Raw genomic sequence first — 20266 nt, forward strand, 5'->3', positions numbered from 1 at the left:
CGTGTCTGGGCTGCATTAGGCATCGCTTAATATGGTGTGCATTAGAGAAAAGAAAGTGTAATAAAGTTTTATTTTCGCTGCCAAAGGTGAAAGGACAAAACACCTAAAGGGCTTCTCTTCTGGCACAGTTTTGCCCACTGTGTTAGTCAGGGTTCTACCTGAGAATCAGGACCAACAGGGTTTGTGTGTGTGTAGGGGGAGAGATGGGGTGGGGAGGATTTACTTTAAGAAATTGGCTCCTGTGATTGTGGAGACTTGGTAAGTCCAAACGGTGCAGGTGGGCTGGCAGTTTGAGTCCAAAGGCCATCTGCTGGCAGTTCCTTCTTGCTTGGGAAGGTCAGTTTTTGTTGTTATGGCCTTAAGTTGATTGGATGAGGCCCACCCACACCACGGAGAGTAATCTGCTTTACGTAAAGTCCACCCATTTAAATGTTAATCTCGCCCAAAAATCACCTTCACGGGGACATCCGGAATAATGTTGGACCAGGTATCTGGGCGTCATGGCCCACTTGAGCTGACACATAAAATGAGCGATCACACCAAGGACTGTGGGGGTGTGAGCTGCTGACTGCTGAGCACCAGTGTCTCTGTGCGTGTATCCCGCATTGGGTGGGCCTGAGAGCTGAGCTTCCGGGGAGTGAGTGCAAGAGTGGGATGTAGGAAGAGGCAGCTGCCCCCCCCCCCCCCCCCCCCCGGCAAGATTCTCTACCCCTGAACTACAAGTTTTCAGCAAATCCTGCTCTACTTAGTGGAAGTGTGTTTTTGTAGATAAAAGGAAAGGGCTGAGTTTTGCAGCCTGGGTGAGATTTATTTTAAAAAGTCTTTAATGTTTGTTTATTTTTGAGAGACAGAGCATGAGCAGGGGAGGGGCAGAGAGAGAGGGAGACACAGAATCTGAAGCAGGCTCCAGGCTCCGAGCTGTCAGCACAGAGCCCGACGCGGGGCTGGAACTCACAGACTGTGAGATCATGACCTGAGCCAAAGTCGAATGGTTATCCCACTGAGCCCTCTCAGGCGGCGGGGTGTACATTTAGTTTCGAATGAATAGCATGAAGCGTCCAGTTTTTATATAACATAAAATGGTTCTCAAACTTGTCTGTGCATCAGAATTTCCTGGGAAGATTATTGTAACAGGCCACTGGGACCATCACAGAATTTTTTTTTTTTTATGTTTATTTTTGAAAGAGACACAGAGAGAGAGAGAGCAAGTGGGGGAGAGGCAGAGAGAGAGGGGGGGACACTGAATCGGAAGCGGGCTCCAGGCTCTGAGCTGTCAGCACAGAGCCTGACAGGGGGCCTGAACCCATGAATCGTGAGATCGTGACCTGAGCCGAAGTCGGACGCTCAACCAACTGAGCCACCCAGGTGCCCCTAGAATTTCTAACAAGTTCCCAGGTGATGCTGCTGCTGCTGGTCCAGGGACCTTACTTTGAGAACCACTGTTTTATGTGATGAAATAGATTTCCAATGCAAGAAAAACAATATGCAAATGTTTGCGTGCATGTGCATTTTTTTTCTGGGTCCCTGAGGCTAAGAACCTTTGTCTCGCTGTCAGTGCCTCTCTGGTTTCTCCAGCAGCTGCTGTGGTTCCGAGTATGGACACAGGGTGGTGCCATGCGCCCACAGTGTCTACCCCAGACCTTGCAGGTGGCCTGGCAGCTTTGAGAGGGAGGGTGTGCACGGGTGTCCCCGGGGCAGCAGGGACAGGTGGAGGGCAGAGATAGGTACATGCTGGATGTGGCTGGATGAAGGACACGAGGCTGAGGATTCGGGAGACAGAGGTACTTCTGTGTTGCCTTCGGGAGCTCTTCCTGATGCTACTTCTGTCCAGGACAGGCCAGGGACAGGCCTGGCTTGTCCCGAACCCTGGGCCCGCTCCCTCTTCAAGCCATGGTTTCTCCTGCTGTTACAGGGGATTCATCCAACCCTCCAGCCCTCAGAGCCTTTTACTTTGTTGTTCAATACGACCCCCAACTTGGCCACCACGCCCTTCTCCACGGGTTGTCTCATTTCCTTCCAGGTGGAAGAAGGCAGCCCAGGACACAGGGCAGTGCTCTGCAGAAGCACTGTGGCCACAGAGCAATGAAGGTAGAGGCCATGCCAGGCTCCCCACCTCTGGTAGCATCTGTGTGGGGTCGGGGCGGCAGGGATCTGTGCAGGGTTTGTTTTGAACAGGTGGTTCTTGGGACTAAAAACCCAGTAAGGTTGAGGCCTGAAGCCCACCACTGCAGGTGGCGGAATCCCCGGAAGCTGTGTGAACACAGAAGCGAGGGAGGCAGGTTTGTGCTCCGGAAGGCTGGGAAGGTTAGGCATGGAGGGTATGGATGGAAAGGAGCTGAAGGCGAAAGCTGGCGTAGCATAAAAGTTTGAGGACATCTCTCTCCCTTGGAGGGCAGCCCCAGCTCCCCTGTCCCAGCCCTCACCAGGGCCTTTCTCATCTGGTGCTGGGCTGCCGTCCTGCAGCACAGTAGCACACGCCCCACCCCCCCACCCCCCCACCCCCGCCCTTACACCCCTGCCTCCTGAGCTGGGAAGGACGGAGAAGGCCTTCCTTACAACCACGCCTGGATGGTTGGGGACAGCAGGTCTTTTCTGTGAAAAAAGAAACACCGTAGGCTGGATGATTGATCATCTGACCCGCAGCCTTATTCCTGACTGGACCTATAATTAAAGGTTTAGGTGGAAGGGATTACTCTAGAGGAGGGGCAGAGCCCCCCACGGCCTAAGGCTGACATCGGGACCCAGCTGCTGGAGATAACATTCAGGACACACGCCCGCCTCCGGCTTCCAGGGACTTGGCTCCTCACTGGAAACCAAGGCACAGGGAGACAGTGGGAGGCGGGGTGGGGCGCCCAGAAAAGAGCCCCACAGTTGGAACGAGGGTGGTTTCCAGGGAAGGACAAAAGCGAAACTAGGATCCTCATGCGATGTATTCGGATCATCAACCCACCGCTTGTAGACAAGCGGATTGGGGTGTCATCATACCTGGTGAGGACGGTGACCGCAGCCGAGTCTGGGGGCTGAGGGACCGATGTGGTCAGATGGCCTGCTGCTTCTCGGCGACTGGCCTGTGCCCACACTGATCAGGTCTGGGCTGTGACCTTTACTGCCGTCCACAGTAATCAAGGTCCTGCTGACAGTAGAGTAAAGCCCTGCAGTTTCCTCTCTCAATCCAAGCTGATGCCGGCTGTGACATGAGAACTACACCTGTCCTCCCGACCCCATCCATCCAGGCCCCGCTCCCATCCCTCCTTTCCACACCCCAACCTATCCTTCCAACATTGACTGGAAATCTGCCAGGCCCCAACAGTTCTGTGATGAGCCCAACAATAGTCCTTGCCCTTATCGGGCTTGTATTCCAGCTACATAAGCAGACCACCAACCAATAAGATGTGTCTGAGGAGAGGTCGTTTGAACAGGGCCTGACTAATTTGGAAACATGAGGCTGAGGCACCAGTGTGGGTGGGAGTGAGGTGTGGCTGGGACCAGGCAGGCAGTGGTCAGACCCTTTAGGCCTTGGAGGCCATGAGAAGGAAGTGGGTAGAGTCTCTGGGGGGGGGGGGGGCTGCGCTGAGCAGTGACAGTGGCAGGCCCTGGTTGTTCCTGAAGGGCTGTCCTGGCCACTGTGTGGGACAGTCTCAGAGGACACATTCAAGGTTGTACGGGGGGAGGGTGGGGTGTGGTGATGTTGGTGACCTGGTGGAAGCGTGAGCACCCGAGGGAAACAAGGGTGGTGCTCAGACATTTGGGCTGAGCAGCTGGGAAGGGACAGGGTGGGGCACTCACTGTAGAGCCTCAGGAACCCCACCAAAGAGGGGGTAAGGGTTGGCGTCGGTACATCCTAAATATCGTGACTGATAAGCCGCCGGGGTACAAGGCCAGATGAGGCGTGAAGGTGGGTGAAGAGACAGTGAAAGTCCTGGGGCTGTCAGGGGTCACGCAAGATCCGGACAAGGCGGAAGGAAGAGCAGAGGCTCAGCATCCAGCAACCTAGGAGAGAAGGGCTGGAGAGGCCGCTGGGGACTTGACCTTGGCATGTGACCCCCTGGGGCTCAGGGCCACGGCACTCCTGGGCAACGGGAAGTGGGGTTGAGCAGCGGGTCGTATCTGGTCACTTCTGTTCTCTCGGAATCAGCAGCAGGGTCTCCAGTGAGGCGGAAGGGTTTGTACAGAGAGGAGGTGTGAAACAATCTCTCAGTAGAACAGATTTGCCAGGAGATGTTTGCTGTGGGAAGAAACGAGTGACCCATTCTCTGTAGAAGGGAAGAGAGGCAGGGAGGCTCTGAGCTCACACAGGGCTTGTGGGTGGGTTACAGGCCCACTACCCCAGGGTTGGTGGGCAGCGCGGACCCAGGACATTTGGCCCTGGGAGCCTTTACCTGCATGTGGGCCAGGAGGCAAGGGCCTGAGTGTTGCCCACCCCCCACCCCCACGCCACCTCCCTGTCCCCGAACTGGCGTGCACAAAGTATCTGCTGATCTACCGTGTGCCACGACTAGTGCAACGATGGTGCAATGGTGACTGTCTAGTCTCGGGACAAAGCTGTCAGCATTAGTGACAACGCCACTGAAATCAGCAGCCAGGCTGCTCTGACCCACCAGTGCCGCGCGCAGGTGGAGTGGGGCTGCATCGGTCACGGACGAGGAGGCTGGGCAGCTCCGCCGGGAACTCCCAAGTTAAGAGAACTTAAAAATAGCTCTATGCACCGTCCTGCCAGCTGACACCCCAGATATTTAAGGCTCACTCTGAAATGATGTCACTTTTCCATTCTTGCGCTCCCAAATTCCCTGACTTCCCTGGCCCTGCTTCTCCGAGCGCCTTTCTCAGAGGAATGAAGGCCTTCTCCAGGTGATGTCTGCCTGCGCTACACAGGGCCCGAAGACCTCGGGGGCCACGGCAGGGGCAGTGCTGGCAGCTGCCGGTCTGCGCGCTGGCTCTCCCCACTTCTGAGCGGGCGTGCTTTCTGCCAAAGCACCACGACGGGAGGGGACAGCTGCAGTGCTCCCTGCCCCCTCCCCCGGAGCTATAAAAAGCCCCAACACCCAAGTGAGCAGAGGACACGCCGAGCAGAAGTGCAGAACTTTGCTGGGCACGAGGAGCTCGGCTCAACGGCCATGCTGAGGTTAGCCTCCGCCAGCAGGCTGCTGCCAGCCCCCCGGAGCGGCTGGGTGCTTCCCAAGGCACACGTCTCCGCCAAGCCAGCCAGAACACCCACTTCTCCCATGGTAAGAACCTCCAGGGCAGCAGGGGGGCTGACCCGAGCAGGTGGAGTGGGCAGTCCTGCGCTGTTGTGAAAATGAGATAGGTTTGGGGGCAGGGCACAGAAGGCCAGGCTGGTAAAGGAGAGGGGGAATGTCCTCTCAGGGGTGCAGCTTCTGGAGGTAATCCTGGTGCTAGAACTCAGTCCGTGTCTGGGACAGTGTCCCCACTCCAGGAAGGGTCCTTGCGGTCACTACCTGAAGGCCAGGCTCCCAAAGCAGTCGGCGGAGTTAGTTAGGGGAGGGTTTGTTCTCAGGCCCCGACTCGCCTCCTGTCAAATGAGGGGTGCTAACCGCTGAGCTTGAAGGGCGCTCAGTGTCTACTCTGGCTTCACCACTACTGAAGGGGAAGAGTGGGCTGCCTGGAGGGTCAGGAAGCACAAGGGGAAACATGCACCCCAGTCACCCTGGGGCTGCAGGAGAGCAGACAACGACCTGTTTTCAGCGTCAATAAACCAAGGTCTAGAAGGTCATCTGCCCAAGGTCAGACCGTGGGTGTAGCCTAAGGGCCCAGCTCTGGGCTAGCGTCGCTGAGGCTGCTGGGAGTGAAGCGAAGAGGAAGAGTCCAGCCCGGCATCTGACTCTGTTTTAGGAACAGGGAGTGATGACTGGACCCAGGCTCTCCTTCCGGAGGAAACCAAGTGAAGGGGACCTATGGTTCTCCAGAACCTGGCTCCAGGTGTCCGTGCACACACCTGCACACAGAGCGGAAGGGGTCCCCTCTCCTCCATCCAGGCTTCTGAGCAGGACCACCATTTAGGGAAAAGGGCCCTGCAGTTGTTTACACAATCCGAACCTCTTCCATCCTGCACAGCACCGGACATGCTCTTGTCTCCTGGTAACTGGAAGTGAGGGTGCTTGTCACGCAAGGTCAGAAGGAGTTCAAGGTCGAGGGACACATGGCCTGGCCAGGGAGGCTCTTGGTGGGGGGGAAGGGGGCTAAGATGAGAGGTCCCGCTCCAGAGACTGGAGCCCAGGGCTGCTAGCCTGGTCTCCGCAGCAGCTGTCCAAACTGATGACTACGGTGGTCACTGCTGGCACCCGGCAGGCTTTTTCCATCTGACGCACAGGAAGTCTGGGGCTGGGCCAAGGGTCCCACCGGAGCAGAGGGGGTGGGGCAGGATGCCTGTAACTCTGGACCTGCTGCTCTGGTTAGGACCCGGGCACAGAGGGGCAGGTAATGGCCTTCCTCGATGCCCTGGGAACGACCCTGGTAACGGCCCAGTGCACTCACCCGTGCTTCCCTCACCCAGGAGCAAGCCATCGGGCTCTCGGTGATGTTCCTCAGCTTCCTGATTCCTGCAGGCTGGGTCTTACACCACCTGGAGAGCTACAAGAGAAGCTCGGCAGCATGAAGGCTCTGTGGTTCCAGCTCCAGGCACAGGATGATAGATCGCATTAAACCCTTCCCTTCACCTAGTGGCCACTGGTGATTCTTCTTTGTGAACGAGCACCCCCGCCCCCCGCACACTCAGCACGGGGCTGAGGGCTGGCTGGGTGGGCATCCAGCCCTGGCTGGGTGGGCATCGGGTGAACACCATGTCTGAGCCACAGCAGACAGGACTTGCTCTCTTGGCCACGGGGCCCACGGCCCTCTGCACCTGGCTCTGCCCTGTGCCCTGTGTGTGCAGAGACGCCCCTTGCCCAGGGCAGGAGTGGGGGGGCCGAGGCCCACTCCCCACCGAGCCCTATCTCCCATCTCCCGCGTTTTAATCTCTCCAGGCCCAGGCTTGACATCAAAGCTAAGACCGAGGAAAAGAGAACCACAAAAAGGACAAAACAAGTGCGTTTATTACAGGAACATTCTCAAACGACACCAGAGATATTCACACAGGTGGATGGGATGGAGACGAACTTCTGAGTGGTGTCCCCACGCACTCAGGGTGGCGCCTTCTCGCTCCTCGGGGCACGTGCAGGCTCGCGCCTGCCTGGTCACCAGAGACTGGTGACCCCTCCCCACTGCGGGCTACAGGAGACCTCTACAAAGGAGGCTTCTATCTGTGGCCGTGCACCCCATCGGTGACAGTCCTGTTCTCACGGCAGGAAGAACAGTTCCCGTTCCACAAACACAACCCCACCCCCCCACCCCCATTAAATGCAGATGGCCTCAGCTGCCACACACGGGCCAGGTGGGGGCGCTAGGTGAGGATGTCGTGGGCCTGGTGCTCCACCAGCATCTCCATGCTCCTGACGTCGGTGCACCAGAACTCCAGGCGGTCCTTCATGCCCGCGATCTGAGGCAAACCAGGACCACAGGGTGTTAGGACACTTGGGAATCACAGCACCCGACGGGGCGGCTGTACGTTTCCAGCCAGTTCTTTAGGGCAGCACTAATAAACAGGGCATCGGAGCTGGGGGAGTGGGCTACGTGAGACGGGCTTATCCCAGTCAATTCTTATCACCAGGACATTAAAAAAAACTTGCATGAAAGAAAACAGGCAAGAATAGAGGAAATCCACAGGATTAAATTTAAAGCAAATACGAACAAGATGGATCTGAGCTCAAACCACAGAACTAGGAACGCATTTGATCAGAGCACCAATTTGAGGATTAAAAGGCAGCACCAGCACAACCAGCCCTGTTATTATGATAAGCTTTTAAGTGCAGGGTTCAAACCCCAGGCTTGCACTAAATTAGGTTCTTTGAAAAACCCTCAGTCCCTACAGCAGTAAGATATTCTCTGAAATCCCTTTGTCAATACCGCTTTCTTCCTAAATGGCTGCCATCCAAGCGAAACTAAGACAGCACAGACACAATCCAAAACACCCACAAAGGTGAACTATGTATTCCAGTCACATTACCTGTTGCAAATCCAACACGCGGGGCTGCACCCAGGTCATGTGAACCCGCTTATCCACTTCATCAATACTGCCTTTCACCAGCCCCACCGAGAGCGCCTTCATCACCAGCAACTCCACCTGTGCAGAGAGGGGCTCGTGTAAGACACCCCGAGGCCTGCGAGTACACACCAGCTGGCCCTGAAATATGGGGGAACAAGACACTGTCTTTTGTGGTCTGGAGTCTAGGGAGCCGTGCTCACAGGAGCCCTGACCCGTCCAGGTAGCAGCTGTACCACTGGACCATCCTGAGTCCAACAACCTGTACCTCGTTCACGGTGATTTTAGCACTTTTGGCAATTTCTTCAAAAGTGAGTTGTCTGTGATTGGCAGGTCGTGTGAAAGTCATCTGAAAAAAAATTTTTGCTTGTTAACTACTTTTCCAAATAGAAATTGTCAGAGAACTGACTGATAGGAACGTTTTTGTCAATACTTGCTCTGAAAACCTAGATCTTATTAGTGAACCACACACTAAACTCTTCCTTTATGTAAGTCGTGTATCTCATTAAGAACACGCTTTCCACACTTAGCTTACGGCAGTCGTTCACACAGCCTGCTTACCTCCATGAGGCACAACAGCTGAATTTTCCTCAGAAGCTGGGCTTCATTGGCTGCCAAGTCAGGCTGTAAAGTAGAAAGCATCAGTTACCCAACCTGGGCTTTGAAATTCTACAACAGAGCGAACACAAAGAATCTTTGCAGGTCCAAACACCTTACGCTGAAGATCACGGAGGGTCACTTTTCTTAGGAAACCATTAGAAGGTGCACCCCGGAAATGTCATGCTCCCACACAAGGCATTTACGAGGTTTACAGACACCAGGGGGCACCTGGTTTACAGACACCAGGTGACTTGGCACAAAGAAAGGCAGGGAAGGACCCATCCTGTGCCTGAGCAAGTCCAAGTGTACTGCCTGCTCCGTCAGCTCTGTGTAAGGGGAGCCTCTGAGGAACACACTCCTTACGCTCCAGGGGCTTGTTCTGAACTGAAAGAGCAGGTTATTAATTTATAATGAAAACCGGCCTTATCATGAGAACCATGCCCTCTGCATGACCTGTAGTCACCCTACAGGTAGGTCACAGGTCACTGCTGAGCACAGAGACAAGAAAGGAGAAGGGGTTACCGGATTCAAACATTTAGGAACTCACACCCCAACACAGGCAGAGCCAGCAGGGAACTGGACAGGTCAGGCTCTTCAGAAAGAGCCCACTCGCCCCAGATGGGCTCTTGCTGCCTAGACAGGTGCCGCAGGCACACGGCTCTAGTTTTCTTAACTTTCTACGGCTAGCCATCTTTCTTTCCAAGCGGCACAATTTTTTCTTTCAGAGATCAAAATACAGACTACAGTTAGGATCGACTGGACTTGCTTTCTGCCTCTTCACAGTCCGTTTGTATCTACTCGGCTCTGTTATGTGTGAATTCTACAAGTTTATTTTGAACTTTGAGAAAACTGAAGCTTTAGAAAAGTACGAAACAGTAATACAACCATGATCCCTATCACTATGAACATTTTAGTGATTTTGCTTCTCACAGTTTCATTTGAAAAAGAATAAACTTACTATTAAAGCTCAGGTCCTTGTTAAACACCTCTCCTCCCTAATTCACACCTCCCAGAGGCTCCACTCCTTGCCCGGCGCCCTCTCCCCTGCTACCTCTTTTCCTCTGCATTGACTGCCCCGCCATCCCCTGCACTGACCCCTTCCTCCCGTCAACTGCTTCTGCCCTGCGCAGACCGTCCTGCCTTCCCTCACCCTGGGCTCTCCCCGACTCTCATCATTCACTCACTTGAGCCTCACATACCCTACTGCAATTCAGCAACATGCTAAAAGCTTCCTTTTCCTCTGCTGAATATACTCTTCTCATATTCTTCCCTTGGCTAAATTCCACTCACACCTAAGGTCAGAGACACTCCCCTATTCTATCAGAGTAGCTGAGTTACTACTCTAATTAGCCACTTAACCATCTGCTTAATCATCTGGCTCGTCTTAGTCTCCTGTCTCCCCAGCAGCTGGCGTGTAGAAGGTGCAAGTCAACATCTGTTAAATAAACAGACGCAAGGAAGGAGAGCCAGGAGCATGTAGGAGTGCTCAGCCGTCTTTCCCATGGCTGACCTGCTGGCCCCAGGAGGTCTTCAGGGTCTGGAATCTCTCTACGTTGCCACTGTTAAAGGCATAAAGGGTGTCAATCAGCCACTGGCGGTCGGTGTTCCTCAGTGATTCCAGCACGGGGTGCATGAGCTGTGAGGACGAGACAGTTAGCTGGCAAAGAAATCAGTCTCCCCCTTGTTAAGAAATCTGTGACCAGGGTCCACTTACGAGTTCTCCAAAGTTAAAAACTCCCTCGCCAAGAAGTCCTGCTAGTCCCAGCGTGAAAGCTCTCTCCTGCTGCTCAGACACTACGGCAACAACACATCTCCAGTGACACCCCAGTTACAAGAATCAGTCCTGCTTGGCTTTAAAACTCTCATGAAAAAGTAAAGAAACCATTCCCTGTAATGGTTATATCACAAAGCCTTAACGTTAGTCGTCTCTTTTAAAGTACCATATCAACTCAAGTTATACCTGGAACCGCATACACAGGTTTTGTGGGAAAGACATTCATTCACTTATTTCTACCTAAATAAGTGAATCGATTTACATTTTCAGCTCATCTACTTCCCGGAGTAGCAGGTTCCTTATGCCTCTGGTTTCCTATGGAAGTGATACCTCTCATTTATCTTAAAGTCCCCTCATTCAGCCTCTTTTCAGACTACAATCTTCCTTTCCCATACAACAACTCCCTATTCTCTTGACCACATTAGCTGTGCTTTCCAATATATTTTTCTTGAGCTGCAGGAACTGCATCTAAAAACTGCACTAACATCTTTAGGCGTCGCTGGTCTCCACGGCTTCAATGGTGTACTGTGAGAAACACCCAATGGTGTACTGTGAGAAACACCCAAGAGGCTCAAATTTCTTCTTTAAACACATACTCCTCGCACTTTCCCCAAAACTCATTGTTCATTTTGCTTTGAGAGTGATTTTCGTAAGTAAGTTATTCCCCTGGGTCTTGTGCGGTTTTTGGAACACGACTCTCAGGTATAGGGTGGCGGCGCGCCCTTCGTGCTGTAGGGGTCGAGGGACTTGCATTGCTGCGCTTCTCACCAAGGCCTCTGACTCAGAGAGCCGGGAAGACTGGGGAAGGGACGGTGAAGGGCTATAGGGTGCAGGCTCATCTCAACTCAACGCTGAAGGCAGACACCTGTAAAAACTAAGGCTCTCATGGCTCTTTCCAGCCTATCACCACGTGGGCTTTCCTCAACGAGGGATAGATACACTGGAGGAATTTCTGAGGCCTGCTACCACGCCCCGAGAGTGAGCTCCCACGACACGGACCCTAACGGCCCCATGTTACCTGGAAGATCCTTGATGTCGACACAGCCTAGAAACCGCAGAGCATCTTTGTAGTAGGATGCGTGGTTTCCGATTGTTTGATAGTATTTACTAGAGAGATCGTAGAAACGACTGTGAACTGATGTCACGCCAGGGAGGTTGTTGAGCATCTCTTCAACGTCTTCAATTGTCTCCTACGTGCAGGAAACAAGATCACCTTTCTTTGTAACTTAAGACATTTTTAAAGAAATGTATGACGAGATGAAAAGCATAAGCCACAAAGATTGATAGATTTGAGTACATTAAAATGGAAAACTTCAGTTCACCTAAAACACAGAAAAAAGAACGAAGACAAGCTATAGACTGGGAAAAGATATTTACTGCACGTGAAACCCACGAGGGCATATGGCCAAAGTTATATAAAGAACTCTTACGAAACAACAAGTGGCAAGCAACACAGAAAAAATGAGCAAAAGAAAAGATGTTAATGGCAATTTACAGAAGTGGAGACATGAATGGAGTGGTCAATAAACTACCAGCAATCAAGAAATGCAAATTAAACCCCCAATGAGATGGCATTTCACCTCCATCAGATCGCCAAGAATTAAGTGGTCTGAAAATACCAAGTGTCGAAGATACGGAGCTCTGCAAGTGCTCGTACGGTGCTAGGGGAGTGCGAGCTATCTTGGAGAAAAGTTTGGCAACATCTAGTAAAAGTGGAGGGTATACACCTTATACCTGTAGCCTCACCTCCAGGCATATGTCCCGGTGAGATTCTGCCCATGTACACAAGGAACCAGGCATAGAAATGCTGATAATTAACATCACTATTCGCAGTAGAAAAGAGAACCTTGAATCCCTTCCATAGGAAGGAGACTGGATATGCAGGCTATGAGACAGTTACACAGTGAGATACCAAACAGTAAAAACGAATTGGTCCCAGGCACCAACACGATGACTCAAACCTCACACTGAGCCACCAACTGGAAACAATACTACACATCACTTAGACCTGCACATCCCCATCTAGTGAGCATCAGGAAACACACAAGTACGAGGAACACCAAGCACGTGTGCGGGAGCACTGCTGGTGCAGGAGCGTGCACGGGGGCCCAGCAGCTCCATTCCCAGGTTGCTTCACTCCCTGGCTGGGCAGGGCACGTGGATGCCCACGACAGCATTCTTTATAGTACTTTATGGATTTCAACACGCCTTAAATATTTCCAAGCAAAATGTAGTAAGTATGAATGCAGGCTAGGACTGGGCAGGAATAAGAAAAAGTACAGGGACATCTGGGTGGCTCAGTCGGTTAAGCCTCCGACTTCGGCTCAGGTCACAATCAGGCTCGTGGGTTCAAGCCCTGCATCAGGCTCTGTGCTGACAGCTCAGAGCCTGGAACCTGCTTCAGATTCTGTGTCTCTCTCTCTCTCTGCCCCTCCCCTGCTCACTCTCTGTCTCTCAATAATAAATAAACATTGAAAAAAAATTAAAAAAAAAAAAAAAGAAACAATAAGTAGTATTATTTTAGGGCAATGAGAACATTAACACTTACCCTGATATTTTCTTTAATATTATGGTTACCAAAAAACCCCAAACCAAGACCAAAATAAACACATGTAGTCTCTGGTTCAACAAAGAGGACTGACAGCATAAGTTGGTCTCACTGCCACTCCTATCCACATCTGTCTCCCAAATTGCACTAAAATTAAAATAAAAAAGAGACGGGAAACTTAACAATGATGAGGAGGCAGAGAGGGCGGAGGAGCAGCGTACGATATGACCTGTCATGGTAAGTGGGCCGACACCCGGATAGTGAGAACCTGGGTGCCGGGGACAGTCTGAGGCTGTCTGGATGCGTCCTGCTGACGGCTGTGCTCACCCAGGACAGTGCTCTTTCAAGGGGAACAGGCCTCGTACCAGCAAGTTACCCTCAATAGTTTTGAAAAACAAAAACTACACACACAGAGTAATAGGGCAAAGAAGTGAAATGTCCACAATGGGAGTGTGAGGGAGGGGTATAGGAAAGTTCTTTGTGCTATTTTTGCAACTTTTCTAGAATTTAAAGTTACTTTAAAAGTTAAAATGGAAAAAAAGGATTTTTCTCCTACAGCTCCAAACAACTTTTTATTTATTTATTTTAAATGTTTATTAATTTTTGAGAGAAGGTGAGCACAGCAGGGACAGAAAGAGAGGGAGACAGAGGATCCAAAGCAGGCTCCGTGCTTTTAGCAGACAGCCCGATGCGGGGCTCAGACTCACGAACCATGAGACCTGAGCCCAAGTCGGACGCTCAACCGACTGAGCCACCCTGGTGCCCTTCTAAACAACTTTTTAAACCCAAGGGAATCTCTTATGGCAACCTTACCTTTGTAACCTGTAGGTCCCCGATGTTTAATTTCAGAGCTCCGATTGCGGTTTTACACAGGATCACTGCCTCATCACTGCTTTTCACCTGAAGACGTCAGAAACAAAAGAACCTGAGAAGTGTGGGCAGGAGACTAACAAAGCAAGGCCATCTGCGTACTGGCTTAACTGACATGATCAGAGACACAGTAGTCTCTAAAAGGTGTGCACAGCGACCACAGACACAAGCTGTAAGTCACACGTATTCTAAAAGTCTTGGCCCAGGCTTCACATTTACCTTTTCACGAGTCTTTTCCAGAAAAGTAAGAGCCACGTTGGGATCTAGAAAAGGCAGAACAATGTCAGAAGAACCACCATCATAGTATCTTTAGAGACCGGTTCCTACCAGTGAGGACACTTAGGTAGGATAACCTTTAGGGTTAGACCATAAATATAATAAAAACCTAACTTAGAATCTGGTATTTTCTATCAAAATGTAAAAGTTCAATTAACTTACATTTCAAAATAATTTGAATTACCACTTGGATCTGCTTCTTTATGAAATAAAGTCAGACTCACCAGTCATCTGTCTAACTACATGAAGAATGATTTCTACCAGGGACAAAGGATTCACCCTGAAATAAAAACCACCGGTTTTTTGAGTGTCAGTAGTATCAATGTTTCCATGTTCAAAGTCAAAAACTGACAAAGGTATTTTACCTGTGTTCAAATTCACTGATGAAGTTTTCATAAAGCTGTGGAACCAAAACATGCAAAGTAATTACAGGATGTCTTTCATTCTGCAAAATCAAACAACCAAAATGCCCACCATATAGCAGGTGTTGAAGAAATGTTTGCGAGTTGATAGGAGACCCATATTTGGGCTTATTAATTACGAATGGATTACTGAAGACAGCTGTGCTTTTTTTTTGGAATTAGATACCTGACCTATAAGGATCTCATAAAGACCAATTCCTATATTCTTTCTCCAAAGTACTCTAAGCAAAACTATCTGTTTAAAAGATTCACTAACTTTCAGATTTTAGAAGATTTTAGGCTATATTGCCAAATTTACAAGCCATTCAGCAAACACTTGATCACTTACTCAGACCTTTTGCCAGGTACTGCAGACACAGAATATGTAAAATAAAAGACAGGCTTTCAAGGATTTCTGGCTGAGGAGAGCAGACTCGTAAACAAAGAACTGGCAATATTGTGAGTTTACAAGCGAGGAAAAAAACAGCACACAGGTGGACCAACCCAAAGGAGAGGTTCCAAAAGTTATTCCAGAAATGGTGATAACTGAGTTTTAGGGAAGGAAGAGCAGTTAGACAGGCGAACAGATTTGGTACGGGGGAGGAGGCAGTTGGGAGAACATTCCAGCAGGAACAAACGTGTAGAAGCACTGAAGAAAACACTGCGCATGTGTTAGCAGCACTCTGATGGACACAGAATGGAAGGCACTGGGGCTTGTCCTTGCCCTGAGGTCAAACCTGAACCAGTGGAAACACATGATCACATTTCTGCTTTATAACAAGACTGGGGGGAAGGCGGGGGGAGGGAGGGAACAGAGTGAGGGAGCAACGGCAGTTAGGGTGGACAGAGGGTCTGAGAGGTTTGCTGGTCACAGGGAAGGGGAGCTAAATGACTTCTGAGCTATCTATGGCTGGGTAACTGGGCAAACGGAGCACCCCATGTGGGCAAAGTGGGAAGAGGGAGCCTCAAGATGAGGTCAACTTGGATAAGTAGAGTCCACAGTTCCTCTGGGTTATGAAGACAGAAAGATGGAAATGTCCCCGTGAAAGAAAATGTGGGTATATGCCCACACACTGTGGGATATTATTCAGCCATAAAAAGAAGGAAATCCTGCCATTTGTGACAACATGAATGAAACTGGAGGGTGTTTTGCTTAGTGAAATAAATTAGAGACAAATACTGTATGACCCACTTCTAAGTGGAATATTAAAAAAACTGACCTCATAGATAAAGAGAACAGATTGGTGGTTGACAGAGGCAGGGGGTCGGGGGGTGCAAGAAATGGGTGTGAAGGTGGTGAAAAGGTACAAACTTCCAGTCATAAGAGAATTCCTGGGGATGTAACTTATAGTATTGTAACTATAGTTAACAACACTGTGTTGTACGTTTGAAAGTTACTAAGAAAAGCAGATCGTAACAGTAGCCCTCACATGGGGTGCCTGGGTGGCTCAGCAGGTTGAGCATCTAACTCTCGATTTTGGCTTAGGTCTTGATCTCACAGTTTGTGGAATCGAGCCCCGTGTCAGGCTGTGTGCTGATAGCATGCAGCCTGCATGGGGTTCTCTCCCTCTTTCTGCCCCTTCCTCGCTTGTGCTCTCTCACTCTCAAAGTAAATAAACTTAAAAAAATGTCATCACAAGGAGAAAAAAAGTGTGAGATGGATGTTTAGTAGACTCACTGTGGTTATTTTCCATATAAACATATACCAAATCATTACGTTCTATACCTTAATAATAAAGAGAAATATGCCAATTATTTCTCAATAAAACCTGGTGCGGGGGGTATGTGTGTGTGGGTGGGAAATGTCCCTGAAGCAGCCAGTGAGTTATTTAAATCTGGCACCCAGCAAAGAGCCATCTAAATAAAATGGCTTTTTCATTACAAAGGACTATTTTAAAGATATCTTCTCCAATAAGAGAGTATTTTCAACTTTTCTGATACCCATTTTAATTTATGGAATTACCTAAACCACAAACCCCTCCAAAGAAAAAAGAAACTCAAAATTACTACTGGTGACTGCAAATTCATGAATACTATCTCTCTGAAAGTTAGCTGGGCTGGGTCCCAACAATTTTTAAAGGTTTACTTGCCCACTGAAATAGTAAACTCAAATCTGCTGACCTAAGTGCTACGTTACCATGGGGTTGAGGAAATATTTTGCTCCGGGTAGAAAGTGATTTAAAGACAAGAAAGCAAAGGTTGGAGAGGAATAATCATGAATGTCCATTGCTATGATATAGAACCTTAGGAAACAAATTGTAAGATAGCTCTAATTTATCATTTTTTCCACATAATCCAGAAGACAGAATGCCAAGCAAAATCTAGGTTTGCAGATGAATATAAGTTCCTTTGAGTAGTAAAATGTCCAATTGGCAGACATAAAACACAGGAAAATCTTTAGATCCCCAGTCGTGGAGTAAGAAGGTGGTAAGCTTCACTGTAAACACATATAAAGTAATGTATCCAGGGCCAATAACTCAAGTTATCACGAACTACCTTTTGGTTTCCATGCGGGCATAAATCTCGGATTCTTTCAGAATCCAAGAGAAAGGCATCAAAGAGAAAGATGTCAGCGAGAGATTTCCAAGAGGAAGAAACTACCAGTGAACAACTGGTGGGGGTTTGTCAGGGAGTGTGGGGAAGGCTGGGGCAGAGAATATTTTTCTTTCCTTTTTCTGTTGTCAAATGCTAAAAGTGCTACACTACAGAGGATTCCCCCCAAACCTCCCCACCTCCAAGTGAAGCAGGAAAGGGGCTCGATCTTCCACACTACCCAAGAGAAAGCCTCTGGGCAAGCAAGCAGAATCAGTGGGAGTGGAGGAAGAGGTGCGATCAACCGTTACCCGTAAGATTCCTGTGGTTATCTTCCACTACGTCCTACCCTACCCCCCAAACGATTCTGAACTTTCTATTTCTGAATAAGTTTCCAAAAGCACAGTAAGATACAGGGCATGCTATGCTATAAGACGGCATTTTAAGCTGGGATTTCAGAAGAAGTGAGACTGCGTTTGAAGCCTCTTCTACCACTTGTTAGCTGTGATATCTGGCAAATTACTCAATCCCTTAGTGTTAGCTTCTACATCAAGTAAGTAGGATTATCTCCCAAGTTGTCACGAGGAATAAACGAGTAAACGTACAAAGTCCTTATGAGACTACCCGACGTACAGTGACTGCTGAATAGTTACAGTGTGTTATTACTACAAAGCCCACCTATTATTTTTAAAAGTCCTTGAGCAAGTTTATATAGTCTGACCTAGCATGGCAGATCATTTACCTTAATGAGGCCATCTCCTTGGGCAAAGCATGGGTCCTGCACAAAATCAAGCACCTGAAGTGTCAGTTGATGCCACAACCTGAAAAACATAAGGCTCTTAAGACCTATGAACCAATATCCAGTCACAGACACCTTCAGCCTTGATGGTCCTATCACATAACACATATTAACTGGTTTCTATTTGAAACAGGAAGACAGCTAACACAGATGCTACTAAACCTGAGTTCCTCTCTTGGTTCTGCTGTTCAATGGTGATGTCACCCTGGAGAATATCTTAGATTACCTCAAAGAGTTATTGTGAGCTTTGACTGAAAACAAGAATTTGGGATCACACATATATAAGCTGAAATCCTGGCTCTTCTACTAAGTAGTTGAGCATCTCAGGGAAGGAGTTTAGGTGAAATTGTTTCCTCCCCTGTAAATGGGATGAATGAAGGATTAAATGGGCAACTGAAGGGCACCTGGGTGGCTCAGCTGATTAAGCATCCGACTCTGGATTTCGGCTCAGGTCATGATCTCAGGGTTCGTGAGTTCAAGCATCACATTGGGCTCTGTGCTGACAATGCAGAGCCTGCTGGGGATTCTCTCTCTTTCCTTCTCCCTCTGTTCCTCCCCCGCTTGTGTTCTCTCTCTCTCTCAAAATAAATAAACTTAAAAAAAATTAAAAAAGCAAATGGGAAAATCAATAAACCCTCTGGAAAAACGACAGTACATTCGAAACCAAACTCTAATTTAAAAAAAAAAATTTTTTTTTTTTTTACATTTATTTATTTTTGAGACAGAGAGGGACAGAGCATGAACGGGGGAGGGTCAGAGAGAGGGAGACACAGAATCTGAAACAGGCTCCAGGCTCTGAGCTGTCAGCACAGAGCCCGATGCGGGGCTCGAACTCACGGACCGTGAGATCATGACCTGAGCCGAAGTCGGTTGCCCAACCGACTGAGCCACCCAGGCGCCCCCCAAACTCTAATTTTTAAGAATGCACAAAAAAAAGAAAAAAGGAAAAAAAAAAAAGCTTTGAAAAATACAAAGTGCAATTATTTGCCAAACACTAAGAATTTTCTCTCAAAAACGCTAATAGCAGAAGGCCACTGAACATCATGCAAACATGTATTCATTTTCTTTTTTTTTTAATTTTTTTTAACATTTATTTATTTTTGAGACAGAGAGACACAGAGCATGAGCAGGGGAGGGTCAGAGAGAGAGGGAGACACAGAATCCGAAACAGGCTCCAGGCTCTGAGCTGTCAGCCCAGTGCCCGACGCGGGGCTCGAACTCATGGACTGCGAGATCATGACCTGAGCCGAAGTCGGATGCCCAACCAAGTGAGCCACCCAGGCGCCCCATGTATTCATTTTCTACGTAAAAGGCATTATGCTCAACGCTAGGGTTCTTAACAGGGAAGTTACCACAGCAAGTGTGCTCTCCTGTGGAACAATGCTAGCAAATTATTCTAGCCACTTAACAGGTCAGTGCTGAGCAACAGAGAATTTGTCATAAAACTCATCTCGTTATAAAACTCAAACTCAGAGCTCTTCTTAGGGCACAAAGCCCAAGATGAAGTGCAATGGCAAGTAGGAACCCGGAGTGGGGAGAAGCGGCTGAAAGCAGAGTGTAACCACTTGCAGAATCAAAAGGGGAAAAAACTAAAAGTGCACTTGTTTCTGGTTTATCCGCTGCAGACCGCTGAGAAACGGCACGGACGCCGTCGACTATACGGGCCAAGTGCAAGACACCAGGATCTGTTATTCGGCACGGATGGCAGCCTGACCCTGAAACGGTGTTTGCTTGTTTGACTGGAATCAAGGGCGGAAAGCCTTCAAAGCCCTGAACCCTTTTCATAAGAGCAGGGGAAGGGAGTTCAGAAACCCAAGTCCCAGCCCCTGGGTCAGGAAGGCAGGGAACCCTAGGCCCCAACACTGTGCCTATGGCTCTGCTCCTCAGTCCTCGGGGGCTGTCACCCCGTCTTCCTCCACAGCCTTGCCGCCCCGGGCTCCTCGGCGCACCTCCCCGGCCTAGCCTGCCCCCACTCTCCCCACACGGGTCTGGGCACCCTCAGTCCACAAGGTCCCGCCCCTCCCCGGCAGCCCCTCGCTCTCCCAGCACTGGGGCCCGGGGCCCCTCGGCTGGGCGCTCACTTCTTCGTGTAGAGCTCCTCCAGACGGTGCCACACGGCGGCCTGGCCGGGCCCGGAGCTCTGGCTCTGCTGCAGAAAGCCAGGTACGTCCTTCATGACGGCAGGAAGACCCTGGGACAGCCGCACTTCGGAGGTGTCAGCGCCGCGGGGATGGCCACCGGAAATGCTCACTCACTTCCGGCGCCGCGTCGCGCGAGGCAGGCCGGGAGCGTCCCCGCGGCCTGCGGCGCCCGCTGGTTGTCAGGGTAACCGCGCCCTTGCTTTGGAAGAAATTCTCTGCAGGGTTTATAC

The 20266-nt window shown here is 49.9% G+C and overlaps 1 protein-coding gene and 1 long non-coding RNA gene across 2 annotated transcripts; one reads left to right on the forward strand and one right to left on the reverse strand.

The window, feature by feature from the left end:
• Nucleotides 1-1454: 1454 nt before the first annotated feature.
• Nucleotides 1455-6673, forward strand: LOC122484198. The gene is made up of 2 exons (XR_006297558.1): nucleotides 1455-5225; nucleotides 6512-6673. It is a non-coding gene; the product is annotated as an uncharacterized LOC122484198 (long non-coding RNA).
• Nucleotides 6674-7031: 358 nt separating this feature from the next.
• On the reverse strand, nucleotides 7032-20085 carry PSMD13 (proteasome 26S subunit, non-ATPase 13). Its single transcript, XM_043582188.1, has 13 exons — nucleotides 19977-20085; nucleotides 17839-17917; nucleotides 14529-14563; nucleotides 14388-14443; nucleotides 14107-14150; nucleotides 13831-13917; nucleotides 11488-11659; nucleotides 10410-10489; nucleotides 10206-10331; nucleotides 8657-8719; nucleotides 8364-8444; nucleotides 8060-8176; nucleotides 7032-7492 (listed from the first exon to the last, which is right to left on the reverse strand). The coding sequence occupies exons 1-13, from the start codon at nucleotides 20069-20071 to the stop codon at nucleotides 7397-7399; spliced, it is 1131 nt and encodes a 376-aa protein (XP_043438123.1). The 5' UTR covers nucleotides 20072-20085; the 3' UTR covers nucleotides 7032-7396.
• Between the last annotated feature and the right edge of the window lie 181 nt (nucleotides 20086-20266).

The sequence above is a fragment of the Prionailurus bengalensis genome, chromosome D1 (genome assembly GCF_016509475.1).
Source record: "Prionailurus bengalensis isolate Pbe53 chromosome D1, Fcat_Pben_1.1_paternal_pri, whole genome shotgun sequence".
Lineage (NCBI taxonomy): Eukaryota > Metazoa > Chordata > Mammalia > Carnivora > Felidae > Prionailurus > Prionailurus bengalensis.